Below are 27,884 nucleotides of genomic sequence, written 5' to 3' on the forward strand. Positions count from 1 at the left end.
CTATTATGTTCTGTAGTGCCTCTCTATGTAATTCATCCTCTCAGCTGGGACACACTGGGAAAATTAAAGAGGATGCTATTAATTATTCAGGGACACAAAAGACATAAACTGGGATTATTTTAGGCAAGCTCTTCAGGGGCTTTGCCCCTTAGAAGCCTCTCTTCTCTGTCCTCCCTGAGCTATGCTGCTGCACATAGGAGGGGCCTTGGGAAACCTTAGATCTATACCATTTTCATCCCACTCAACAGCCCAAATGTCCCTCCATCCTTGCCCAACAAGAGACCATACTGAAGCCAAGTTGAAGAGAAAAGCTCTATTTATACCAGCTGAGGAGGAGCAGTCCGGTGGGGACAGGGGCTGTGCAGTATTCTCTGGAGAATCAGTACAGTCTAGGATCAGGAATCCTTCTCCAGCTTTTTGCCTGGGGAGCTGTGATTTATCCTTCCCTGGTTCTCAGCATGGAGGAAGTTAGGGATGGAAGGGGTCATGCTTCTGTAGGTTTCTCTGCTCCAATCCCCATTCTAGGTTTATAGTTGCAGTCTGCCTTCATACCATTGATGGGAGAGGTTAGTAGTAGATCTGAGTATGGAACTGAGCCTACTGCAGGAGGAAGGAGGGAACTCCAGTAGAGAGTACACAAAAGGAAAGGGCAGGAAAGATACTAAAGGCCTGTGAAAACAAGAGAAGGGAAGGGAAGAGAAGATGGAAAGTCAGCTCTTAGATTTGTCTATTAGATAATTTTGTGCCTAGGAATACACAAACCAAAGTATCCTTTTCATGTCTGTTTTCTCTGGAGCATCGTTCCAGGTGTTTCTCACCCTTCCTACAAAAGTACCCACCTCAAGAATCCTCCTCCTGTAGGTCATCTCGGATGCAGGTGTACACAAAGATGGAAGCTGGCTGGAGGCTGATGCCATCTCTGGAGAGCAGGTGTATGTGGCGGTAACCTAGGATGGGGCAGGAAAACTATTATTAGGAAGGCAGCCAGAGTTGCAGTGTTGACCAAGGTTTCCAAGGACTGTCTCACCTTGTTGCATACAGCTCAGAGGCAGAGTAAACTGACCAATAAAGTCATTTCGAGATCTCCAGTCATAATCCTTAACGACAAAACGCAGCACAGCAAGTTCAGGCACCCGGACATGAAAACATAATGTTTCCCCCCAGTATGGATTAAAACCTGAGGTGGTGACAGGTGGGAAATGAAGAAATAGACATTGATTATCTCTGTTAGATCCACATGGAGTGGCTTTCCCTGTATTATTTAATCTAGATGGCATTCAGCATTTTGCAGGTGAGGAAAGGCACAGAAGGTGTAAGCCATTTTCCCAAGTAACAAGCCTGTAAGGGAGGGGGCTAGATTCTCTGTATTGTCCACCTGCTTCCCATAGTAGGGTGTGGAGGTGGAGAAATGGAGTATAGTCAATGAAGGAGAAGATAAAAGGGCAACAGCAGTCATTCCTCTGCACTGCCCAGTCGCTCACCGTTGTTCTCCACATAGTTGGTCTCTTGCCGGCTTGTGTCTTCACGAATGCCAAAGAGCTCCACTTTCACCAGCGGATCCACAATAGACCTCTCTTTGGTGTTGCCCACTTTCGGGAGTTGCTGACCACTGATCACCTGCAATCAGGGCACTAGAACTTCATGAGTTTCTGCTCAGCCAGGTGCCCTTCATTCCTCTTACCCCCGGGGAAGCAAAGACGGAGGACCATGCATAGCTATAGCTTCTTGGTTTACAAAATGAATCCTCCATGGGTAATAGGTTTCCAGTTAGAAATTAAGAAGGTTGGGACTGGAAAGGTGGCTCAGTGGTAGAGTGCTTGCCTCGCATGCATGAGGCTCTGGGTTTGATTCCTCCAGCAGAAAAAGCTGGAAGTGGCACTGTGGCTCAAGTGGTAGAGCACTAGCCTTGAGCTGAAGAGCTGAGGGACAGCGCCAAGGCCCCACAACCAAAAAAAAAAAAGTTTGAAACGCACACCAAGGACCACAGCCTCTTACTATGCACTAGAATAAACATTTAATCTTGGCTGCTGCAGTTCTCCGAACCCTGTGAGGTAGGTGGTAGGAGTACCCTCATTTTACACTGATGTACACAGAGGTTAAAGAAACTTGCCCAAAACACTAAATAGGTTTGAAATTAGGCAGCTGGCTCCAAAATCTGTACTGCTAACAATCAGGCCATCTAGTCTCAAGAAGTTTTCAAGCAATTGTACTCTCTCAAGATCTCATTTCTTCCCCCTGCTTCCCTCCCAGATATCCCATGTTCAGTATCCATCATACCTGAATTAAAAGGATCTTGGTTCTGAAAGGCTGGATGGGCCTCTCGGGGTGGAAGGAACTCTGGGTATCACGCAGAAATTTGGGCTTCAGCACATAGCCACAGCTGCCATTCTGGCGGAAGAACCCATCACAGATATCCATTCCAAGTCCTGCGGTCTGCATATTCAAAGCCACTGAGAACCCCAAGAGAAAAGATGGTCAAAATTCACTTTGGGAAGCTTCCAGCTCCTCTTTCAGGGCAGGCACTAAAAAGACAAGTACTGGGTATAAAAGTTCTTGTGGGAGCTAGAGCTAATGTATGCCTGCCACCCTAGTACCTAGGGGGCTGAAGAAAGATGCCAGTTTAAAGCTGGCCTGGGCTATATAAGGAGACCCTGCCTAGAAGAAAAGATATAAGAGGAGGAGAAAGGGGAGTAGAGAGAAAGGAATGGAGAACAGGCGAAGATGGAGGGGACAGAGAAGAAAAAGGAGAGGAGAGAAGGGGAGGAGAGAGGAGCCTGCCCATTGGAAACATCTCCATAGATAACATTCCTTACCCTAGCACTCTGTAAGCAATTCCCTGGCCTACTTCCATTGGTAAACTTTTCTTTCACCAGCTGCTTGCGTCTCCACTCCCTCCTTGTTCTTAGTACCCCCTTACCCATCTGGCAGCCTACATTCCAGAATTCCTGGGGATTGAAGTTCGATGAATCTGTCCTCAGACGACTGGGATATATACGGCTTAACTGAGAAGTGTTATGGTGCACAAAATCATTGCCTGTGAAAGGGAACAGGGAAAGTATTAGAAGTTCCCTCCATTCAAGGCTCATTCTTCTACTTGAGTGGTCCTAAGGACCTTGCTCACTTCATTCTTCTCAACATCTGAAGCTGGTTGCAGAGAGCTTCAGTGTGCCTCTGTTGTGTTCCATTCGGATCATCTTCCCCCAAACTTTCCTCCCCTTATAGCTTTGTGCCCACTAGTCATAAGTCCTTTCCCTTTGCTTCTTTATCTCTTCCTATCTCCCTTATCCTCTTGTTTGGGACTTACCTGCCTGCTTACAAGGCCTGAACCTACCCATTCCACTTCCCTCCCTCTCCTTCCATTTTGATCCTGACCAGCCTCCTTGATGAGGTGCTTGGCCTTGTTTTCAGAGAAGGATGCTATCCCATAGTAGTAGTGTTGCGTTGAATGTGTGAAGCTTTTGAATGAGACAGACTTCAAGTAGATAACCAGAGAAGAGAGGGCTGGACATAATATGGCCTTGGCTTTCTGGAGAAGAAAGTAGAGAGAAAGATGGAATTGAATCCTTAGCATTCTGTGAGGGAAGAAGCTAATGGCGGTCCAACCTAAACCTCTTCCCATTACTACCTCCCCCACTGCATTCTTCCTTCCTGCCTCACCTGCTTGGTCAATAGAACAGGCCCAGGATTGGTATTAGGAGGCTGGATCAAAGTCTGACAACAACTAGGCAGAGAAGTCGGCAAGCACCTCATAACCTGGCAGTGGGGATGGGAATAAAAGCAGTCTTCATCTGCCGGGTGCTGATGGCTCGTGCCTGTGATCCTAGCCACTCAGGAGGCTGAGACCTGAGGACTACATTTCAAAGCCAGTCTAGGCAAGAAAGTCTGTGAGACTCTTACCTCCAATTAACCACAAAAAAGCTGGAAGTGGAGCTGTGGTGCAAGTGGTAGAGCCCTAACCTTGAGCACAAAAGCTCAAGGATAGTGCACAATCAAAGATTGGCATATGCACCCCAAAAAAATCAGTCTTTCTATATTAGTGTCATCTGTGTTAGCCTCTGGAGGCTAAAGCACCTGCTTTGTTTGGAGGATCCGCTTTATTTCACATCTTGGGTAATAGATTTTTAACATATGATTACTCTCTCTTGTCTTTTCAAATAAATGAATGATAATCTGGCCAGAATGTACATGAGTCTATGCAGATACATTAAGAATGCAATATGGTCATGGAATTCACACCTGAAAGGATGCAGTGGTCCCAGTAGATCATTTTGGATTTGTCTCCTAAGTTCTCATTTCCATTCCTAATGTGGTGACAACAGGCTAATCACCACAACCCCAGAAAGAACAAGATTAGCTAGAAGTCAGTTGAGTGAACCAAGTAAGTGCACAAAAGAGAGAAAGGCAGACTTCAAGCCGGGATCTTGGAGGGCCCACCAGTGGCATCCCTCCCACCTCGGTCTCCCTCTTTCCCAGACAGAAATGGGTGGATCGTGCTGGCATAGTCTTGAGGCCTCCACCTTCTCCACGTCAAATTTCTCCTCCTTTCCGGCTCACTTTTGGGCATTTCTGGCTCCTCAAGCCCAGACTTAACCCTTCCCATGAAATGGTCCCTAAATTTACTATAATTGAGGGTCACTCCAGTAATCCCTATTTAGCCAATATAAAGGTGATTACCACCCCCCCACACACACACACATATACACCCCTATTGGTGATTTTCAAACTAGCTCTTTTTTTTTTTCTTTTTTCTGCAGCTCCTGGGCCTTGAACTCTGGGCCTAGGGGCTGTCCCTAAGCTCCTTTTGCCCAAGGTTAGCACTCTACCACTTGAGCCACAGCAACACTTTTGGCTTTTTCTGTGATTAATTGGAGATAAGTGTCTCACAGACTTTCCTGCCTGGGCTGGCTTTGAAGTGTGATCCTGAGCTGAGCCACCTGAGTAGCTAGGATTATATTCATAAGCCACCAGTGCCCAACTCAAACTAGCTCTTATGGAGATTGAGAAGTACAAAGATGTGTCTTCTCCCTAACCCCTTAAAATCCTCTTTTCTTGTAACTTACCCACTTGCCCATCCTGGGATCCTACACATACACATCCCACTAAGACCCAGTAGGGGGGCTTCAGTTAGAATAGTTGTGCACTATCTATTTTGTATACTAAGCCTCTATGTCAATTTCATTAAAAAAAGAAAAAGATCTCATGGCCCCAAGAAGTTGGAAAGTCACTGCAATGTATTGATACATGGCAATATCTCAAGTATTATAATGCTATGCATATATTCTTATGTCTTTTCATTAGAGGAAGGATTGTTTTCTTCTTGGCCTTCTACTCTATTGACTCTAGTCTCTTCAGAAACCAGCCCTCAGCTGAATGCCCTGTACTCAGATGTCCAGCAGACAAACCACTCCAACTGTGTACCTTCATTTTGTCCTTAACCTGAAGCTGGAGTTCAGGTGCAGGCACAGACTGAGTCTCAGTCTCAGAGTAGGGGTCTAGCTCTAGCTCTGTGGCATGCCTTCTCTCCAGCTCAGAGCGCATGTCCTCTTCTTCTTCATCCTCCTCCTCCTCATTTGTTGTTAGCTTCTTTCCCTTTATCAGGATCTTACCCCGAAGCCTCTAGGAGACAAAAATGAAGAGAGAAATTCAGTTTCTGCCCCCAGGGCTTCATGGAACCTCATGAAGTTTCCATTGTTCTCAAAAGCAGAGGAAGGGGGCTGGGAAGGTGGCTCAGTGGTAGAGCGCTTGATTTGCAAGCATGAGGCCCTGGGTTCGATTCCTCAGCACCACATAAGTAAATAGAAAAAAAAAACTGGAAGTGGCGCTGTGGCTCAAGGGGTAGAGTGCTAGCCTTGAGCTGAAGAGCTGAGGGACAGCGCCCAGGCCCAGAGTTCAGGCCCCACGACCGGACCCCAAAAAAAAAAAAAAAGCAGAGGAAGAAATTAAATGGCTAGAAGTTACCCTAGGAATAATAACTAGCTCATGCCTGTAATTCTGGAGGATCTTGGTTCAAAGCCAGCCTGTGCAGGACAGTTCACAAGCCTCCATCTCTAATTACACAGCCAAAAGTTAGGTTGGAAGTATTGTTCAAGTAGTGGAGTACCAGATATGACCAAGCAGGCACACAGTTCTCCTAGGAAGAGATTGCTCTCTCTCTCTCTCTTTTCTCTCCCTCTCACCCCCTCTCTCCACACACACACACACACACACACACACACACACTATGGATTCCCTTGTTAAACAACTTGCAACATCTTCATCCATTTGGAAGAAAAAAAATGTAGGTCCCTACTTCACATTTGATCCACTAAAATCTCCTTTAAGTTAAAAGGATATATAGATACATAGGTACATACATATGGTGAGATTATGAGAAGATAGAATATCTTTTTGAATAATCATGATTAAAGAAAAAAAGATCTTTCTGGTTTTTTTTTTTTTTCTTTAGTACCGGGGCTTACATTCAGGATTTGGGTAATATCTCTTAGCTTTTTTGCTTCATGCCAATAATCCCAAGAATTGGGAAGCTGGAGCAGGAGGCCACTCAGGACTACATAGCAAGTCTCTGTCTCAGTAGACAAAATAAAGCAGAATGACAACCACAGCAGCAAAAACCTCAAACTAAAAACATCCCCTCCTTTTTTTTTATTTTTTTATTTTTTTTGGGTCCGGTTATGGGGCCTGAACTCTGGGCCTGGGCGCTGTCCCTCAGCAATTCAGCTCAAGGCTAGCGCTTTACCACTTGAGCCACAGTGCCACTTCCGGCTTTTTTCTTTTTGCTTATGTGGTGCTGAGGAATGGAACCCAGGGCTTCAGGCATGCAAGGCAAGCGCTCTACCACTGAGCCACCTTCCCAGCCCCGTCCCCTCCTTTTTCCCCAACACTTTCCATTATGAATCTGAATCATGTCATTTATGAAGTTATTTGTAGTCACTCTCTTCTCTTTGGGGTATAATTTGGTAATTTTTTTTTAAGCGGGAAAGTTGACAGTGACAAAAATGTCAGAATAGAAACTTTAACCTCTTTAACCCAACAATTCTGCTTCTAGGAATCTATTTCAAAGAAAGAATAAGTGGCTAAGGATATATGTACAAGAATTATAAACAGGGCTGGGAAGGTGGCTCGTGTAGAGCGCTTGCCTTGCATGCAAGAGGCCCTGGGTTCGATTCCTCAGCACCACATAAGCAGACCAAAAAAAAAGCCGCAAGTGGTGATATGGCTCAAGTGGTAGAGCGCTAGCCTTGAGCTGAAGAGCTGAGGGACAGCGCCCAGGCCCAGAGTTCAGGCCCCACAACCGATAAAAAAAAAAAAAAAAAAAGAAGAAGAAGAATTATAAACAACCTAAATGTCTACCAAATGTTCAACTGGATAAATTATGACTAATTACTTAAACTAGAACAATATAAAGCTATTATGGAAAAAAAAAATGTCCATGTCCTGGTGGCTCATGCCTATAATCCTAGCTACCTGAGAGGGTGAAGTTAGGAGGATCAAGATTTGAGGCCAGCCCAGGAAGAAAAGTTAACCAGATCTCCCCTGCCCCCTCCCCTTTTTTTTTGGTGGTAATGGAGCTTGAACTCAGGGCCTGGGCACTGTCCTGAGCTCTTTTGCTCAGGATTAATGCTCTACCACTTTAAGCCATAGCTCCACTTCCACTTTTTAATGGTTAATTGGAAATAAGAGTCTCATGGAGACTTTTCTGCCTGGGCTGGCTTCAAACCACGATCTCCATAGCTCAGCCTCTTGAGTAGCTAAGATTACAGGCATGAGCCACCAGCTTCTGACCAGACTACTTGAGGAGAGCTGGATAAGGTGACGCGTGCCTGTTATCCTAGCTACACTGGGAAGACTAACATGGAAGGATCATGCTCAGATAAGAAGTGAGATGCTATTTCAAAAAGTAACCAGAAAGCTGGGCATTATTGGCCCATGCCTGTAATCCTAGCTACTCAGGAGGCTGAGATCTGCGGATTGCGGTTCAAAGCCAGCCCGGGCAGAAAAGGCCATGAAACTCTTATCTCCAATAAACCACCAGAAAATTGGAAGAGGCGCTGTGGCTCAAGTGGTAGAGTGCTAGCCTTGAGCTGAAGAATTGAGAGACAGTGCCCAGGCCCAGAGTTCAAGCCCCATAACAAGGAAGAAAAAAAAATAATCAGAAGGAAACAGAGCTAGAAGTATGGCTCCACAGTAAGACCTGCCTAGAGCTCAAACCACAGTACTGTGTGTGTATGTATGTTAATATACACATACATGTTTACCTAAGTCTTTAAAAATCTCATGGTAGGTACTGAGGGTGTAGCTCAGTGATAGAGGTCCTGGGATTTAAATAAAATCATCTATTGATAGATTTTTGGAAAAGTTTGGGGTTATAATGGGGTAAGAGTTCCCTTTGTATTTTTGTATAGTCTACACAAATTACTACCAAAAATTAAGATATTTCCATTGCAAATGAAATTTACAGCACATAATGACTTGAAACTTAAGAACTATAAGTAGATTCTGTGTTCAATTAAAGCTTCCAAAATTTAAGTTGTCTCCAGGCATGCTAAAGAGAAAGTCTATCTGAAGATAGAAAGATGGGATCAAGTTGGGCACCAGTGGCTCATACACATAAACTTTAGCTACTCAGGAGGCAGAGATTTGAGGATCTTGATTCGAAGCAAGTCCAGGCAGACAAAGCTGTGATATGTCCAACTAACCAACAAAAAGCCAGAAGTTGGAGGTGTGATTCAAGTGGTAGAGCACCAGCCTTGAGCAAAAAAAGCTAAGTAAGAGTATGAGGCGCTGAATTTAAACTCCAGAGCTGGCACAAGAAAGGAAAGGGCAAGGGAAAGGAAAGGGAAGAAAGAAAGGAAGAAAGGAAGATCAAGAAGTAGCTATGTAAGGAATATGGACGCTACAGGAAGCCTAGACAGAGCACTGAGTACCTACCTCAGGTGAGGGCAGCTGGTTCAAGGGCACATCATCCAAGGCGGTGTTCAGCAACAGCTCCCCCAGGATCTCTGTCAGATGCTGGGCCACCGTCCGCTGCTGATCCCAGGAGCAGTGGTTCTCCAGGGACATGATGACTGGGTAGTCTGTTGTCTGGTGGGGAAGGATGTGGCATCTAGAGTTACAAAACCCTCTAACCACAGCCGGGCGCTGGTGGCTCACGCCTGTAATCCTAGCTACTCAGGAGGCTGAGATCTGAGGATCGCGGTTCAAAGCCACCGGGGGCAGGAGAGACTGTGCGACTCCTATCTCCAATAAACCACCAGAAAACCAGAAGTGGCGCTGTAGCTCAAGTGGTAGAGCGCTCGCCTTGAGCTGAAGAGCTGAGGGACAGCGCCCAGGCCCAGAGTTCAAGCCCCACGACCGACCAAAAAAAAACAAACAAAAAACCCTCTAACCTCTTTGGTTCCTAACTTTCCCCCTCATTTATTCACTCAAATGAGTACTCTGATTACCAGACTCTTTCACAACTGTTAAAGGGCTCAATGAGACTTTGTTGAGTCTGGGGGCTACTCCTAATTACACTAGCTATTACTAAAGAGCCCCCTTGGTCCCCCATATCTCATACCTGTTCTAAGTCTGACCCAGGTTCCCCTGAGACCCTTGCACCTTCAGATTCAGAGTGGTAGTCAGGCCTGCAGTGTCCACATTCTATTTTGAGGCCTTCATCTCCAGGTTCTTTTTTTTTTGGGGGGGGGGGTCCAGTCGTGGGGCCTGAACTCTGGGCCTGGGCGCTGTCCCTCAGCTCTTCAGCTCAAGGCTAGCACTCTACCACTTGAGCCATAGTGCCACTTCCGGCTTTTTTTTTTTTTTTTTTTTTTTTTGCTTATGTGGTGCTGAGGAATTGAACCCAGGGCCTCATGCATGCAAGGCAAGCACTCTACCACTGAGCCACCTTCCCAGCCCCTATCTCCAGGTTCTTACTGGCCCCAGCTCTTCTGTTTCCTTAGGAAATTGTTATAAGTAGTAATGATTAGAAATCAATGATTACCTTTCTGACTACTAGGGACACATCCAACATTTATTTATAACTCTTTCTTAATATCTAATATTTTAGAGTTACAATTTTTCTTTTTCGTTTTCTTTTTTGCTGGTCCTGAGGCCTGAACTCTGGGCCTAGGCACTGTCCTTGTGCTTTTGTGCTTCAGACTAGCGCTCTACCACTTGAGTCACACCGCCACATCTGGCTTTTTCTTTTCTTTTCCTTTCTTTTCTTTTTTCTTTTCCTTTTTTTTTTTCTTGTGGTGTTTACTTGGAGATAAGAACCTCATGGACTTTCCTGCCATGGCTGGCTTCAAACCATGTAGCTAGGGTTATAGGTGTGAACCACTGGTACTGGACTTGAGCTAGAACTTACTTTTTGCATATCATGCTGTTTGCAAGAACCCTCCCTGCACCCTTCCACCTTCCCCAGACTCAGAGCCAGTTACTGTTCCCCCTTGTCTTATTTAGCCCTGCTCCCAACCTTGAACAACTACCTGGAAGGCATACTGTGCTACTGTGGTCACAACATCTTTGAACGGGATGCGGGAAGTCAGGGTATGTCCGTGGTAAACAAAGGGTTCCCCATTAGGTCCATCCCATATATCCACCTCTACGCAGCGGCACCCCCGCTTCAGGGCCCTGAAAGAACCCCAGATGCAGGAGACATCAAAATGTGATCTGCCACTAAAGACCCTCTGCCCATTCTGAAACAAGCCTGGGTTAAGTAGTAAGATCTGTCTCAAAAGTATTGTATACCAGTATTTACTCATCTAGACCCCTTCAAGCTACATCTCCATGGAGCCTTCTCCATGTCACTGGACAAGGCTGCAGCTCACGCTAATCTCCAACCTCATCCTTCTCAGCTTACAACCTTCCTTAGCAGCTCATTGCCTAGTGATACTTCAATGTTCAGGCTATATAGACCTGTACGACACCTGGGTTATTCAGACTCTCAGGGACCTCTCTCTCTGTCTCTCTGTCTCTGTCTCTGTCTCTCTCTCTCTCTCTCTGTGTCTTTCTCTGTCTCTGTCTCTTTCTCTGTTGGTTGTGGGACTTGAACTCTGGGATTGGGGACTGTCCCTGCACTTTTCAGCTCAAGGTGAGTGCTCTACCACTTGAGCCACAGCACCGCTTCCAGTTTTATGGTGGTTAATTGGAGATAAGAGTCTCATGGACTTTCCTGCCAGGGCTGGCTTTGAATCTCCTGAGTAGCTAGGATTACAGGCGTGAGCCACTGGTGCCCAGCCTATCTATGTATCTTTTGCCAGCCATTGCAGTCAGTGCCTCACACAGGCTAAGATTGAAACTTGGAGGTTTCACTCATTTTTTAGTAAAAGCTTCATTCATTTTTGCATTCTTTGATGCTCTTATAATGATATGTCAACTATTCAATCAAATCCGTGATTAATTACAGTAAATGCAGCTGATACTTATTACCTATAGATACATGGATGATCTAATTTGATCTTCCTAACAACCTTGAGAAAATAGGCAGTTGCCTAGAGGCTAATTGCTTAGCTGCAAAACCCCAAGTGAGTACCAAAGACTACCTCAACACAAAGTATAAACTACTATTTGATTCTAGAACTTCTGTTTTTAAATCCCATGTTCTAGTGCCTTTCCTACCACATTTACTTGTTCAGAATAAATATGGCAGGGCCTCTGAATTCACTTGTAGGGTTTCATTAACATGCTCCCATTATTCTTTAATATCTTAGCAAGTGTCTCAGATCTCTAAGGTCCCACAGCTCCCCCCAGCCCTTTTCTATCTCTACAATCTCTTCTCCACTCACAGCTGCCCTCAGTTTCTCACAGAAGGTCCCTTTCTTGAGCTAGACCCCCTCCTTTGTCACTACCACACCGTATATATCCCTCGACGCTGCTCTGGCCACGAAGCTGGTCCCCCAAGAGGTAAGTGTTGTGAGAGGAGTTGATGAAGTAGTGGTTCATAGGTTGTGTCATGTCCTGGTAGATGGGCAGGCAGGCCGGGTTGAAGATGTTTCCATCCTTTGAGCAGAGGTAGCTGAGAAAGCCATCCATGCTCAGCACGTGCCTTCGTTTACCTAGGGCATGGATTGTAGAACACTAGAGTGAGGAGTTCTCAGTGGAATCCTAGTGGCCATTTTCTACCCCTTCCCTCAGTTCCTGCCTTTTAGATGGTGCCCATTGTCAGCATCCAGATCCCAGACTTGCCCTACCCACTGTCCATCCTCAGTGATTATTAAAGAGAGCTGTTTAGATTATGTTAAGGAGAGTATGGTGGCTCAAATCTGAATCCAGGCACTTGGGAGGTAGCAGCAAGAGGACTAAGTGTATGAGGCAAACCTGGGCTACATAGCAAGTTTGAAGCCAGGCTTGGAATATGGCTTAGTGGTAGAGCACTTGGCTAGCATGCATGAAGCCTTGGGTTCGATTCCTCAGTACCACATAAACAGAAAAAGCCAGAAGTGACATTGTGGTTCAAGTGGTAGAGTGCTAGCCATGAGCTAAAGTGGCTCAGGCCTAGGCCCTAAGTTCAAGCCCCAGGACTGGCAAAAAAAAAAAAAAAATGTAGACGAGTGCTCTCCAATAACATTTTCTACAATGATGGAAATGTTCTGTTCTGCAGTTTTGAATATGGCAGCCCTTGGCTACGTGTGGCTACAGACACTTGAAATGTGGCTTCTATGACTAGGGCATTAGACTTGAAATTGTATTTGATTTTAGTTCATTTAAATGTAAATGTTCACATGTAGCTCATAGTGACCATAATAGCACAGCATGCAATCTGAAGGGTCCAGTGTGTGTACTTAGATAGAAAATCGAAGTCTAGAAAGAATTAAGGTTACTTGTTAGTGATGTGGCCAAGGTAACTTTTCTTCTTTGGGCTATGCAGTTGTGTTATTTATGAGAGTTTCGTCCTTCCATCGGTGCTTCCATGCAGTGTGAGGAGACACATTTGTCAACATCACTTTAACCTATGCTCTCCTTGAGGATGCTGCTACTTCTTCCATAGCCCTCACCTTTCTCAGCATGGATTTCATTTAACAAAACAAAGCTAGGCCAGGCGCCAGTGGCCTGTATTCCTAGCTACTCAGGAGGCTGAGATCTGAGGATTGTAGTTCAAAGCCAGCTTGGGCAGGAAAGTCCGTGAGACCCTTACTTCCAGTAAACCACCAGAAAACCAGAAGTGGTGCTGTGGCTCAAGTGGTAAAGCACTAGCCTTGAGCTGAAGAGTTTAGGGACAGTGCCCAGGCTCAGAGTTCAAGCCCCATGACCAACCAAAAACAAAAAAAAAAGCTCCACAACAACAACAACATAAAAAACCAAAGACAGTTACTGAGCACTCCATCCATGTCAAGGGCTTCGCATGCACCATCTCACTTCATACTCTCCTTAACATAGTACAATAGATGTAATCTGCAGCCACAAGTTATGTGCCCCAGGTCACATGGCTAGTGAGTGGAAGAACTGGGATTTGAACACAAGCAGCCAGGTATCAGAGCCATGTCTTGCACTGTGCAATCTCACTGAGGGTAATGTTTCTGTAGAGAGGCTTTCTTAGTACTTAAAACAAGCTAACTCTCATGTCCAGCTCCATTGCTCCACACTTGAGATATCCTGGAGCAGCAAGTTTCTTGACAGTGATAACCCAAATTCTTAGGTAAGTCCATACTCATTAAACACATTGTGAGCCGAGCACCCGTGGTTCATGCCTGTAATCCTAGCTACTCAGGAGGCTGAAATCTGAGGATCATGGTTCAAAGCTAGCCCAGGCAGGAAAGTCTGTGAGACTCTTATCTCCAATAAAACCACTAGAAAACCAGAAGTGGTGTTGTGGCTCAAGTGGTAGAGTGCTAGCCTTGAGCTGAAGAGCTGAGGGACAATGCCTAGGCCCAGAGTTCAATCCCAAGACTGCCAAAAAAAAGCACTTCGTTTGCCCATTATTTCATTTGATCACCAATTCCTTTACAGATGAGGAATATGAGTCTCAGTTAGGTTAAGTGACTTGCTCAAGGTTACTCAGTGAAGAATCAGAGTGGGGACTTGAGCACAGGTCTTTTGGCCAATAGTACTCAGCAAGTAAAATCTAATATCTGCTAGTTAAGTGGAATGGAAGGGAAGACCAAGGATGGTGAGGAAGATAATAATGTTGCTATAGTCTGTTTTATGCTGCTATAACTGAATACTACACAATTGGAAAACTGATTTATATAGAACAGGAATTTATTTCTTCCAGTTCTAGAACCTGAGAAATCCAAGATGAAGGGATGTGTACCTGGTATCTTCTTGTGTTACCCCATGGCAGGAAGTGGAAGGGCAAGAGAACATTAGGAGAGAGAGGTAAAGGAGGCTGGTTGCATTTTTTTAATCACTAGGGAAATCTGCCCTCATGATCTAATCACTTCTTGAAGGTTCTACGTCTCAGTGTTGTTGCATTGAAGATCAAATTGCTAACACATGTACTTTGGGGGCATATTTAAACTAGAACAAATGTAATTCATGTATATGAGATCCAATTTTTTTTGTGTGCCAGTCTTAGGGCATAAACCTGAGCACTGTCCCTGAGCTTTTCTTGGTTAGGGCTACGACTCTTACACTTGAGCCACAGCTCCACTTCTGGCTTTTTGGTGGTTAGAGATGAGTCTCACAGACTTTTCTTCGTGGGTTGGCTTCGAACTGAGAACTTGACATCTCACCCCTAGGAGTAGCTGGGATTACAGGTGTAAAACACTGGCAACTGATCTAGATCCAATTTTTTTTAACCTAAACTTGGTTAATTTCAATTTTTTGAAATTATTGATTTAGATGATCTATTCTTCTCTAAATACTCAAATGTCAGATCAGTTATCCCTGACATTCCAACATTTTGGGTTTAAGTCTTAAGTTCTACAAGGACATGGTCCTTATCTCTCCTACTACCCTGTGGTGCTCAACATAAGACCTGACACATGATAGGTACTCAATAAGCATTGGCTAAAATAGTGAGTGAATGAATGAATGAATGAACAAAGGAAAGGGAGTGGGAGTTAAGACTCTGTAAACCTCCATCACTTGTCTAGCTCTCAATCATCTCACCCATCCTCATTTTCAAAAGAAGTGCCAGCTAAGAGATAACTGAGATTTAATTCAATTCCATTCCCATTCGTTCTTGGCTTTGAGCAAGCCATTTGAACTTTCTAGACTTCCATTTTCCTATTTTATAAAGCTGACTTAATGCTAGAACCCATTTTAGCAAGAAGGCTTAGGAGGAGGAGATATGTAGAGATATTAGTGTTTTATAGGCTATTTAGCAATGTCCAATAAAGGTTATTGCTGTTTATTTACAAAGTAGTAGTAAAGAGTAAATTAAGTGAGGAATATGGATGTACCTTATAAGTAATTTACTGTTGATGTAAATTTCTCACACTGCAGGGAATGGAGGAACGGAAATGAGTTTACTACATGTATTCATTTAGGACTAAGGGTATATTTTAGCTGCACTTAAAACAAATGTGATTTTTAGTGGTGGTGGTGGTGTCATGGCGCTTGAACTCGGTGCTGTCCTTGAACTCTCTTTTTGCTCAAGGCTAGTGCTCTACCACTTTGACCCACAGTGCCATCTCTGGTTTTCTGGTGACTTACAGGCATGAGCCACCAGCAGCTGGCAAATGTGATTTTTTGTTATTGTTGCTGTTTTGTGCTGGTACTGGGGTTTGATCTCAGAGCCTCACACTCCCGCTTAGCTTTTTTCCACTCAATCTCCACTTGAGCCATACCTCCTCTTCTGGCTTTCTGTTGGTTAGTTGGAAATAATATTCTCTTAGATTTGTCTGCTTGAGCTGCCTTCAACTCTTGATCTTTAGATTTTAGCCTCCTGAGTAGCTAGTATGAATCACTGGCTCCAGTGTTCTATCTAGTTGCTGCACTTGTTAAATGCTATTTAAATAATAGGTTTCATTTCCCCAGAGGGAGCTGACTAGATTATTGGCTCAGAAGCTTAGAAACTAAAGAATAACTTGGAGAAATGGGAGAAATCCCAGAAAAGGGAAGAGAGCCAGCATTTAAAGAAACAGCAAACAAGAATCATGAGGGAAAGGACTCATTCATATTGGAGAAGAGAATAAAGCAAGAGATCCAAGGGTACTTGTTTCCATGGAAGACAAAGCTGATATCAGGAAGGATTTCCTGAAAGCAAAAGATAGAAACATGAGCATAGTGACAAAGAGGGGACCTTTCTTACTGAGAGATGAGATCTCTATCTGTCTAAGCAGGAAATGTTTTCTTCCCCCGCTCCCCCACCCCAGAGTAAAAGGAGGTGGTTAGGGACCGGGCCAGAGCTGGGATAGATTCAGCCTTCCCTAAATTAGGCAAAAAGACTGTGTATCTCTGGATCATTAGAATCCTGGCTTTGTGCCTTTCCACTTGTTTCCTCTTACCACTGTCTGAAGGTTCATAGCGGTCGATAAATTTCAGCGCAAGGTCAAGGGCGCAGTCTTGTTCTTTCTGCTCTTCTCGAAGGAAATCCACAAATTCTAGCAGGGTCAGCTTTTGCCCATCAGATGAAAAGTTCTCAAATAGTTCCTGTACTTCTTTACGCTTAGTCAATGCCTTATAGAATTGCACAAACTCTTCTCCTTCCAGGGTTTCAGACTGCGATACATCTGCTGCCTACAAGAGAGTTTAGGAGAGCATAGACAAATACTTCAAGGGGAATTTTCATGACCTTTGTTTGCCCTGCAAGGGCAATCTTAATGACAGATTCAAATACAGCTGCACAAAATTCCCACAGAACTCCCAATATTTCATTATAGAGGAAGCCCTTCCAGTCCTCTCCCCCGCAAAAGCAACTTTTTGACCATATCCTTTGCTACTAAAGAAAAACTTCAACCAGAAAAAAAAATTATGTCCCAAAGGTTCCTAAATGATAGAAGAGACTTCCTTCTGTTTGCTTACATTCCAGTTGGAATTTCTCTGAGGCACCTGTGAAATTCTAGCCAAGAACAGAGAGAACCTTAAAGTCCATTATGAATCATGTTTCCAATAGTAAGAACCATTCCCTGTACTTCCCACTAAGCCTGTGGTGATGAGCACACATTCAGCAACTGAATGTTGCTACCCGGTATCAAAGGCCTTCTGGCCAGCCTGGCTGGCTCTGGCGAGCCCTTCCCTGGCAGACTCACCTTAAAAAGTTGAAGGGCATAATCTTGGTCCATTTCCACATTCATTAGATGCAGCAAACGCTGAACTTCTGCAAAACTCATCCGACCATCCTGGTTTTTGTCTCCACGCTGGAACCAGTCACTGAGCCACCCAGCTCTGAGTCAAGGCAAAAGCACTGTGTGTGTGTGTGTGTGTGTGTGTGTGTGTGTGTGTGTGTGTGTGTGGTTTCCTGAAGACATCTCTCCCTGTCTTTGCTACCAGTTTCCACACAACTTCTAGAACAAACTCTCTTGAGCACCAATCTATCTTGTCATGAAAGAACCCCAAATTTCTCAATATAGAACTCAAGAAAATCGGTTGTTTGCTCTTGTAATCTGGTCCAACCCATTCTCCTCAATGTCTGCCTGTCTTTTTTGTACTTTGGGCAAACTCATTAATTCCCTGTGCTCTGATCTCTCTCTCTTTCTGTCTTTTTCTCTCTCTCTCTTCTGCTTTTAAGTTTCCTTTATTCATGCTGTTTCCTAGATAGGTTGTTTTTTTCCTCCTTCCTCTTCTCTACAAGTTCAAATTCTATTTATTTATTTTATTTTTGGTGATACTGGGGGTTGAAATCAGGACCTGTGCTTGGTAAGCAGGCCCTCTACCCCTTGGGCCATGTCCTAAGATCAAATTCTACTTTTTTTTTTGTCAGTCATGGGGCTTGAACTCTGGGCCTGGGCACTGTCCCTCAGCTCTTCAACTCAAGGTGAGCACTCTACCACTTGAGCCACAGCTCCACTTCTGGTTTTCTGAGTGGTTTATTGGAGATAAGTCTCATGGACTTCCCTGCCTGGGCTGGCTTTGAACCCTGATCCTCAGATTTCAGCCTCCTGATAGCTAGGATTACAGGTGTGAGCCACTGGCACCTGGCTAAATTCTACTAATTTTAAAGGCCCAGTTCACTTGCTATTTCTTTTAAACTTTCTCAGAGCACTCATGTTTAAACTTCATTAGAATACACACAAATAAGCTAAACTGGTACTTGGATTATTATCTAAGTGCCATAGTACTTGGATTCTTTACACAAGTTGATTCCACTAACTGAACCAGTATTTGTATCTCACTAATCTTTGTGACCCTCAAGCTTGGCATAGTTGCTGGTACATTCTTCTTAATAGATGATGAATGAATGTACAAACTGATGTGCAATCTAGGAATCTTGTAGTGATTCTACACTCACAACCCTTCTAAGGAGTTGCTTCCTAGTCCTATAGCAGTTAATAACATCAGAATCTTCTGCATAGTTCTCAGGAGCAGAGGCTTGTTTGTTCCTGTTCTTCTGCCCCTTCCTCCAATTCCAGGATTCTGATTCATGCTGAAATTCTATCTGTCTATGTCTTTGCCATCCTAGCATCCATTTCTCTTCCAGAATCTTCAGCCACACATTGGTCTGAGCTGTCTAGGCCCTATCAGCTGGACCTTTTTCCTCTTCCCACCCTGGCCAGTCCTACAGCGTATAGCTCCTTCATTGATCCCCTGTCCCAATCCCAACTTTCTCTCATCGATACTGGTCCAGTCGTTCCTGTTGGTCCATGCTGGTGACAAGTTCCACCAACAGCTGGAGTCCTCGAATCCAGTTCTGGGCCTCTTCAACACTGTTGGCTACCAGGTCTAGGTTGGGGCGGCGGCCATGGAAGACAATGGTGAAGCCCTGCTCCAGGGGTAACTCCTCTGCCAAGCTGCGCAGCAACTCAGAATCATAGCCCATGCGTACTGTCTCTACATCGGAGATTGAGACTGCAGAAAAGAAGCAGGTGAGAGCACTGAGGAAGGGAGTCTGACAAACTGCAGAGGCTAAGGGGCAAGCACCGGCCCCTCCTTCTCCAGGAAGACAGAGAAAAGTAATGCCTCCCTCCTCTGGAGCTGAATTCCAAGAGAGGTTAGTCCAGGGAGAGGTAGGCCCCTGGGATTCAGGAGCCCACGTGTGTCACTGCTGTTTTTGTAGGTCACAGGGCAAGGAGCCACTGCTAAAAGTAGCAAGACCTGGCTTGCAGCCACCAGCTGGCAATGTGGATATCAAAACAACTCCCATCTCACATCTGAAATAACAGATGGTCCCTCTTCCATGGCCACTCTTGATGGTGAGCACAAGAAAACTGGCAGAGATGACAAATAGAGACACATTTGAAAGGTAGAGTTATTCCAAAACATATAGGCCCACCTTCAGGTTTGAGAATTTCCTCTTTTTCATGTCTACAAGGGACCCAGAGAAATTCTTTGACGCCCTTACCTCAGCTGGGAGAGATATGGAATCATGAGCTTTGATTATGTCTCTAAAGCATAGATGTATCCTGTGATCAAATTTTTTTTTGTCCATTGTGGGGCTTGAACTCTGGCCCTGGGCATTGTCCCTGAGCTCTTCAGTGCAAGGCTAGCACTCTACCACTTGCCACTTTCCTGTGATCAAATTTTTAGAAGTATCCTAAAGAGTTTGGCCAATAGGATACAAACTGTTATTATGTTTTAAAGAAATATTTTTTTTTTTTTGGTCCGGTGGTGGGGCCTGAACTCTGGGCTTGGTCACTGTCCCTCAGCTCTTCAGCTCAAGGCGAGTGCTCTACCACTTGAGCCACAGCACCACTTCCGGCCTTTTTTTTTCTGCTTATGTGGTGCTGAGGAATCGAACCCAGGGCCTCATGCATACAAGGCAAGCGCTCTACCACAGAGCTACCTTCCCAGCCCTTAAAAAATATAACATTCATTAAGTATATCTTGCTAACATTAAGTATATCTGGCTAACATTCATTAAGTATATCTTGGTTTTGGATGCTTTACGAACTAGTTTAACTCACTGAATCTCTGTAACCTACTGGGCAAGTACTGTTTAGTAAATGTTTTACAGATGAGGAAATAGAAGCTTCATTTAATTAATTCATTAGATTTTTTTTTTTCTGGGCCTGGGGCTTGAACTCAGGATCTGGGCACTGATCCTGAGCCTCGTTATGCTCAAGGCTAGAACTCTACAATTTAAGCCACAGTGCCACTTCTGGCTTTCTCTGAGTAATGTATTGGAAAATTTCCTGCCTGGGCTGGCTTCACACCGTGATCCTCAGACCTCAGCCTCCTGAATAGCTAGAATTACAGGCATGAGCCACCAGTGTCCAGCTCATTAAATAATTTGATTAATTAGTTTAATTAATTTGTCCAAAGGCATAGCTAGGGAGTGGCAGAGCCAGGGTTTTACTATAGGCAGGCTAATGCCTGAGATCATAATGATGATGGTGATGGTTATGTTGATGATGATGCTAACAAGAAAGAAGATATAGCCTATGAGCCTTCTTGCACCTTAATACATACCAGGACTCTATTTTCCCCCCAAAATGATTGCTTATTACCATAACTCAGCTGTACAAAGGGAAATTTCATTGTGACTTTTCAAACACATATACAATGTATTCCAATTAATCTACACCCCCATCTCTATCCCTTACCTCTCGCTTTGTCTTTCCTAATATGTACCAGGGTTCTTCTAAGCTCCTTAAATGCAATGATAATTAAATGGTCCTACCTGCCTTACAAAGGCAAATGCCGGATATTATCTCTTTGTATAGGCTCAAGAGAGCCATAAGAAACCACAAGGGCCCATTGTCATAACATCCTGTTCCTTCTCTTGCCCTCAGGTTGCCAAGCTCCTCAAAGACCTGCCCACCCACATGCCTGCCCCAAGCTCTCCAGGTCACTTACAGGAGAGCTTAGCATAGGCCCCAGCTTGCTTCGACTGCCAGACTGTCATGCCGTCATTCTGAAGCCGGAAGTATCTGAACTTCTTCCAGCTTTTGGACCTCACTTTTCGTATCAGTGTGCCTTCTTGCATCAACAGCAAGTTTGGATCAGTGATCAGCCCTGGGCCAGAAGAAAGCAAAGGCCAGCAGAGAAAGTAGAAGGACTTGAGGGGGCGCTGAGACTGGAGTCCAGCCTACTTCCCTTCCCCAGGCTGCCCCCGCCAAGCCCTTTTCCCCAGTGGGAGACCAGTACTCACGGCTTTGTATCAGTGATGCCATCACCCACTGCTCCACCAGCTGGCACCCGAGTCACCTAAAAGAACAAGAACTTTGGGTGAATCTTAGAGATCAAGGGAGCAAGAGAAAGAAATCAGACCCCTTCATGCTCTTTTGTTCAAGGCTAACACTCTACCACTTGAGCTACAGTTCTACTTCTGGCTTTTTTTTTTTTTTTGTAATTTTATTGGAGATACGAGTCTCACGGACTTTCCTGCCTGGGCTGGCTTCAAACCATGATCGTCCGATCTCAGCCTCCTGAGTAGCTAAGATTACAGTGTGAGCCACTGCTATGTGGATTTTACTTCTACTTTTATTTTTTTATTGTGAAAATACTGTACAGAGGGATAACAATTACATGGGCATACTTCTACTTTTAATGTGATGATTCTGCAGCTTAGATAAGCTAAGAACCTGCCTTAAGTCCCATGAAGACTTAAACCCAGATATGTCTGATCCTAGAGCTTCCCCTATTTCCCATGACTTATTCCAAGAGGGCTAATCCAGAACATCTGCCCAAAGACTCTCTTCCTACCAGAAAATCCACTAGGTAACCTCACTCCACACTTTACTCACTCTTTTTAATTTTTTATTGTTATTATAAAGGTGATGTGCAGAGGGGTTACAGTTACAGAAGTTAGGTAAAGAGTCTATTTCTTCTTGGACAATGTCACCCCTTCCCTCTATCTCTCCCAGTTTTTCCCTCCTATGCTTACTCTCTCTTTAGTTCCTCATTTATTAAGGACCACCATTTTACTGGTGAGCCTGTATCCATCTCTTCTCAGGTAAAGTCATCCTAGCTTCCCTCTTCCTGGAATCCTGTCCATGTTATCATGTAGATTGCCCAGCCCTGAAGTGCTAGTGCACAGTGCTTTGTCTCTTTACCAACTAGTTATAGTCTTCTACCTTCACACAGGAATGCAGATTTTATATTCTTTTCCAAAGCCACTATTCTTACAGCTTTTAATAGACCAAATAAGTTACAGAAGTCTCAGAACTTTGTTTTCAAGTTTTCTCTACCTACTAAAAAAGGAAGAAGAAGAAGGAGGAGGAGGAGGATGAGGAGGAGGAGGAAGAGGAAGAGGAAGAAGAGGAAGAGGAAGAGGAAGAAGAGGACGAGGAGGAAGAAGAAGAAGAGGAAGAAGGAGGAGGAGAAGGAGGAGGAGAAGGAGAAGGAGAAGGAGGAGGAGAAGGAGGAGGAGAAGAAGAAGAAGAAGAAGAAGAAGAAGAAGAAGAAGAAGAAGAAGAAGAAGAAGAAGAAGAAAGAAGAAGAAGAAGAAGAAGAAGAAGAAGAAGAAGAAGAAGAAGAAGAAGAAGAAGAAGAAGAAGAAGAAGAAGAAGAAGAAGAAGAAGAAGAAGAAGAAGAAGAATCTCTTTTAAGTTTTAAGATGTGCTGTCTATGCCAGGTACTGGTAGCTGACACCAGTAATCCTAGCTACTCAAGAGGCTGAAATCTGGAGAAGGTGGTTTGAGGTCCACTTGTGCAGAAAAGTTCATGAGACTCCATTTCCAAAATAACCAGAAAAAAAAAAAAGCTGACCTTGAGGCATAGATTAAATGATAGCATGCCAGCCAAGCAAGCAAGCAGAGCATGGGCAAGGCCCTAAGTCCAAATCCCAGCACTGCAGAGAAATAAAAGACATGTGCTGTTTAGTTTTTAGGTCCTGGATAAATCTTCTTAATGACTAACAACAAACATACGAACTTTCCTTAAAAAGAACTAAATTTAATATGTGGCCACTTTGCTCTTTTTTTTTTTTTTTTTATCTCCGGTTGTGGGGCCTGAACTCTGGGCCTGGGCACTGTCCCTCAGCTCTTCAGCTCAAGGCTAGCACTCTACCACTTGAGCCACAGCACCACTTCCGGCTTTTTTCTTTTTGCTTATGTGGTGCTGAGGAATCGAACCCAGGGCCTCATGCTTGCAAGGCAAGCACTCTACCACTGAGCCACCTTCCCAGCCCTGCCACTTTGCTCTTAGTTCTGCCCTATAAACATATGCCACTGTGTGTGTGGACCTTGCACTTTTTAGGCAGGTGCTGTAACCTTTGAGGCATGTTTCAGCCCTTTTTTAAATTAAATTTTCAATATGGTTTTTCCTTTTTATCCAAGCTTGCCTGAACTACAATCCTCCTATTTATGCTTCTCACTGTAGCTTGGATGATTGGTGCATACCACCACATCTAGCTTTTTCTGTTGAAATCTCTTATAAGTTTTTTGCTTGGGCTGGTCTAGAATCACAATCTTCGTGATTCTTCAGCCTCATTGGTAACAAGGGTTACAGGAATGAGCCACCGTCCCCAGCCATATTTAACTCTTGATCAGGTAGTACTAAAATGAGGCCGTACTTTTAATATAAACTAAAGATCTATGTTTGAATAGAAATATGTTGTAATTCCTCCCCCCCCCCCCAAAACTAGGCTTTTGAACTCAGAGCTTTGCTCTTGCTAGGCATATCCTCTATGGATTTTGAGCCCCACTGCCAGCCTGATCTAATTAAAAAGCTTAAAGGGCCAAGTGCTGGTGGCTCACGCCTGTAATCCTAGCTATTCAGGAGGCTGAGATCTGAGGATTGCAGTTCAAAGCCAGCCCAAGCAGGAAAGTCTGTGAGACTCTTTTCTCCAATAAAAACCACTAGAAAACCAACTGTAAGTGGCACTGTAGCTCAAGTGGTAGAGCACTCGCTTTGAACTGAAGAGTGCAAGGACAGCGCCCAAGCCCAGAGTTCAAGCCCCACGACCGACCAAAAAATTAAAAATAAAAATAAAAAATAAAAAGCTTAAAGGATTGTTTTGTTTTGTTTTATTTTTGTTTTGGTCCTGGGGCTTGAATTCAGGGCTCTGTTCCTGAGCTTCTTTTGCTCAAGGCTAGCACTCTACCACTTGAGCCACAACACCATTTCCCACTTTTTGGTAGTTTAGTAGAGATAAGAGTCTCACAGATTTTCCTGCCTGAGCTGGCTTTGAACCACAATCCTTAGATCTCAGCCTCCCGAGTAGCCAGGCTAACTGGCATGAGCTACCAACACCCAGCAAAAGCTCAAAGTTTTGGCAGTGGTGAACATGCAAGAAAACTTTTAAAATTCATAAAGCAATTATTCAGTTCATATTCCATTAAAATAGCATGTAGTTCAACTATGGTATTTTACAGATGAGAAAGTCCAAGTCCAGAATTATTTGAGACATATCTGAGGTCACAAAGCATTTTAGAGTCCTAGCAAGAAAACCTTAAAAAGTCACCTAGGAGTGGTGAATTCTTCAGGAAGAATATGGAGGCAGGCCACCAAAACTACAGTTTTCTAACTTCAAGATCTGGAGAAGGTTTTCCAAAAGGGGTAGCAGAGTGAGAGAAGGCTGGGAAGCACCCCTTGGGAGAAAAAGAGCTTTGTGACAGATTCTGGAGGAAAAGCTTTTACTGGCTGAAGCTGAATATGTGTTCCTGGTTGAGACCAGGAGAAACTTCTTTTTTTTTTTGGGGGGGGGGGGTCCGGTTGTGGGGCCTGATCTCTGGGCCCCGGGCACTGTCCCTCAGCTCTTCAGCTCAAGGCTAGCGCTCTACCACTTGAGCCACAGCGCCACTTCCTGTTTTTGTTTTGTTTTGTTTTTTGCTTATGTGGTGCTGAGGAATCGAACCCAGTGCCTCAGGCATGCAAGGCAAGTGTTCTACCACTGAGCCACCTTCCCAGCCCCAGGAGAAACTTCTTGATAGGGGAAGTGACCCCCAAGTGCATCCTGAGAGACAGAAAAGCACCCCCTTTCTGAATGGGGATGCACTGTTTGCAATATGGGGCTTGAAGAAGCTATATGAAGTCTGAAGTAAAAAGTACCAGGTCATCTTAAGTTTCCTGGGTCCTCAGTCTAATCTAATATTCTGCCTTCACTCCTCTCTGAACTTGAACTCTCACTCCTGGGGTTTTGGAGTTCTGGGATAGACCTTAGAGGAGACCAAATTTTACTTTCCCTTACTCTAATGAGCTGTTTTTTTTTTTTTTTTTGGTCGGTCGTGGGCTTGAACTCTGGGCCTGGGCGCTGTCCCTGTGCTCTCCAGCTCAAGGCTAGCACTCTACCACTTGAGCCACAGCGCCACTTCCTCTCCTCATCCTTTTTAATTTTTTTTCTAGCCCTGCTCCTATACATAAGCCACTATTTTAAACATGTACCTGACACGTGGCTATCAGCACATCAACAGTGACTCAGGGAACCACCGACTATTAGAGCTGGAGCCTGAATATTAGAAAGATTGGCTGATCTGCCAGACATTTAGTGAGCCACAGAATTGAAACTAGAACCCAGAACTCTGTATAACCAACCCAGAAGCTTGCTAAGACTTATAAAAAGCCTTTAAAAGAGCTTTAAGAAGCAGGTTGAAGCAAGCCCATGAATCAGTAAAGGACACTGCTACTCTCTCTCCTCTGTGTCCTTCCAAATAGCTTTTCTTTCTACCTTCTTCCCTTTCCCCATCCCAGAGCTGACCTCATCCTTTCCTTTCTTCTCAGCTTACGCTTCTTTCTCCCCATCCTCTCTGCTCACTTAGGCCAGGCTCTTCTTGCTCTCCTCTTCTCATCCTTCTCTTCATCCTTTTTTTTCCATCACTTCTTCCTGTCTCTTCCCTCCTTTATCACCGCAAATTCCCAACAGCCCTGATTCTCATCCCCTTTGAGGATTTTCAGATTATTATGGTCCAGGATGGAGGACACTTGGCTTCAAACACTTGGTAGCATATTTCTCTCAGCCTCACTTTTCCCTGTTTCCTAGGAGACTGAGTAAACAAAGTACCCAGAGAATGCAATTAGAACCTAAGTGTTCTAGGACTTGTGTTTCTTCTGGTGTCTTGAGTGAAAAGATGGCCACAACTGATATCAGGTGCATCGGGGCAAGAAGAAACAGAGGGTTTGGGGAGAGGGCACTGCCCAGGGCAGAGAAGATGAAAACTGAGAGGAAGAGGGACTTGGTCATAAATATGGAGATCTTGGAAAGTATAGATAATTACCTCTACAGTAAAGATGGGGAAATAGACACACAATAGGTGGGAAGTAGCCTGGCACTGTGGAGCTAATTTTGGTCCTCAATTTCCAAGTAGCTTCACATCACCTAGAGATGGATTTTGGAAGTTGTCATCATTAAAGCCAATGATATTCTAGTAGGATTCAGGTTGTTTTAATTTTCTCAAGGGGGCAGGAAGAAAATGAATCCTCTAGTCTGTCTTCTTGCTTCTGGGGATTATGCCTAACCTGCTTCATCTGAGGAGGACACAATGGCTTTGGTCACAGGTCATAGCCATCAGAATGTTAGAGCTTGAAGGCTCTTTTATAGCACATAAAAGCCAGAGATTCATGTCTAAATGAATGTCATCTGGAGAGTGTCTTAAATAAGGATTCCTTAGCGCACCCCCAAATCCACCACATAAAAATTCTAGGAATGGGACCCAAGAATATTTATGTGCCAGTCCTAGGTCTTAAAACTCAGGACACTGTCCTTGAGCTATTTTACTTAAGATTAGTGCTTTACCACTTGAGCCACAGCTATTTTGGTAGTTTATTGGAGATGAGTCTCATGGACTTTTTTGCCTGGGCTGGCTTTAAACTATGATCTCAGCCTCCTGAATAGGATTATAGCTGTAAGCCACCAGTGTCCAGCTAAGAATATTTATTTTTTCCCTTTTTATTGTTATCATAAAGGTAATGTACAGAGGGGTTGCAGTTACATAAGTCAGGTAAAAAGTACATTTATTTTTGGACAATGTCACCTTCTTCCCTTGCTCTCTCCCAGTTTTTCCCTCCCATTCCTAAGAATATTCATTTTTAACAAGCTGACCTGGCCATAGGACAAGTTTCAGAAAACCTCAACTCTCCTGTAACAGATCAGGAAGTTGTAGTCAAAAGTTCTGTAGCACAGTACTCTGGTGCACAAAGAAACTGCCCATTAAGCCAGTGAAGAACAAGACACAGAGCTTGAACCCCGACTCTTTCCCAGGATGTCTTATAACTCCTGATTACCAGGAGTTTCTGACTCTCAGTTGGTCTTGGCCAACTTTCATGTGATAACTTTTAATAATTTGTTAATGAATCTATGCTAAATCTATGTAAATGAATCGATGCTATGCCTACTCTTAATTCTTCTTCTCTTTTGGCAGCTAGCTCACCTCTGAGGGGGAGCTAGGGTCAGTACTTCTGGTGTGGATAGCTAAGATGTTGCTTTATAAAGGAGTGAAACTGCTGGGTACTGGTGGCTTAAACCTATAATCCTAGCTACTCAGGAGGCTGAGATCTGAGGATCTGGGTTCAAAGCCAGCCCAGGAAGTCAAGTTCGTGAGAGTCTCCAATTAACCAAAAACAAAAAACAACAACAAAAAAAAAAGGCCAGAAGTGGAACTCTGGCTCAAGTGGTAGAGCACTAGACTTGAGTGAAAAATCTCAAAGGAGTGCTCAGGCCTTGAGTTTAAGTCCCAGGACCAGCACACCAAAAAAAAAAAGGGGGGAGGGGGAGAAACTGTAAGAGTCGAAGAAGGAAACCCAGATAGCCAAAGAGAATAAACTGGGCAGAACTAGGAGGAAGGAGCCCTGTCAAGCAGTAGGGGTAGGGAAAGGGGTCTAGGATACAATCTAACTAGGCTAAGTAAGCATCTGAGGGGGGGGGGAAAGTGGGGGATTAAGGATTTAGGCAGGAAGGACAGAGGCTGGCTGGAGCCTCCAGGCCCTTACCGTGGGCAGTATTGCAGTCCTGAGTCTGTGAGCTCTGCAGTTCCGCTCGCCAAATG

At 44.3% G+C, this 27,884-nt stretch overlaps 1 protein-coding gene across 1 annotated transcript; it reads right to left on the minus strand.

Annotated features, from left to right (window-relative positions):
- Positions 1 to 84: 84 nt before the first annotated feature.
- On the minus strand, positions 85 to 27,884 carry Plcd4 (phospholipase C delta 4). The gene is made up of 17 exons (XM_042679209.1): positions 27,829 to 27,884; positions 21,113 to 21,168; positions 20,818 to 20,976; positions 18,642 to 18,870; positions 17,115 to 17,250; positions 16,371 to 16,602; positions 11,834 to 12,035; positions 10,467 to 10,611; positions 8,929 to 9,081; positions 5,419 to 5,616; positions 3,373 to 3,526; positions 2,918 to 3,034; positions 2,278 to 2,450; positions 1,482 to 1,617; positions 1,028 to 1,177; positions 840 to 947; positions 85 to 669 (listed from the first exon to the last, which is right to left on the minus strand). The coding sequence occupies exons 2-16, from the start codon at positions 21,132 to 21,134 to the stop codon at positions 841 to 843; spliced, it is 2,313 nt and encodes a 770-aa protein (XP_042535143.1). The 5' UTR covers positions 21,135 to 21,168; positions 27,829 to 27,884; the 3' UTR covers positions 85 to 669; position 840.

Source organism: Dipodomys spectabilis, unplaced genomic scaffold, assembly GCF_019054845.1.
Source record: "Dipodomys spectabilis isolate Male_0828 unplaced genomic scaffold, ASM1905484v1 ptg000051l, whole genome shotgun sequence".
Lineage (NCBI taxonomy): Eukaryota > Metazoa > Chordata > Mammalia > Rodentia > Heteromyidae > Dipodomys > Dipodomys spectabilis.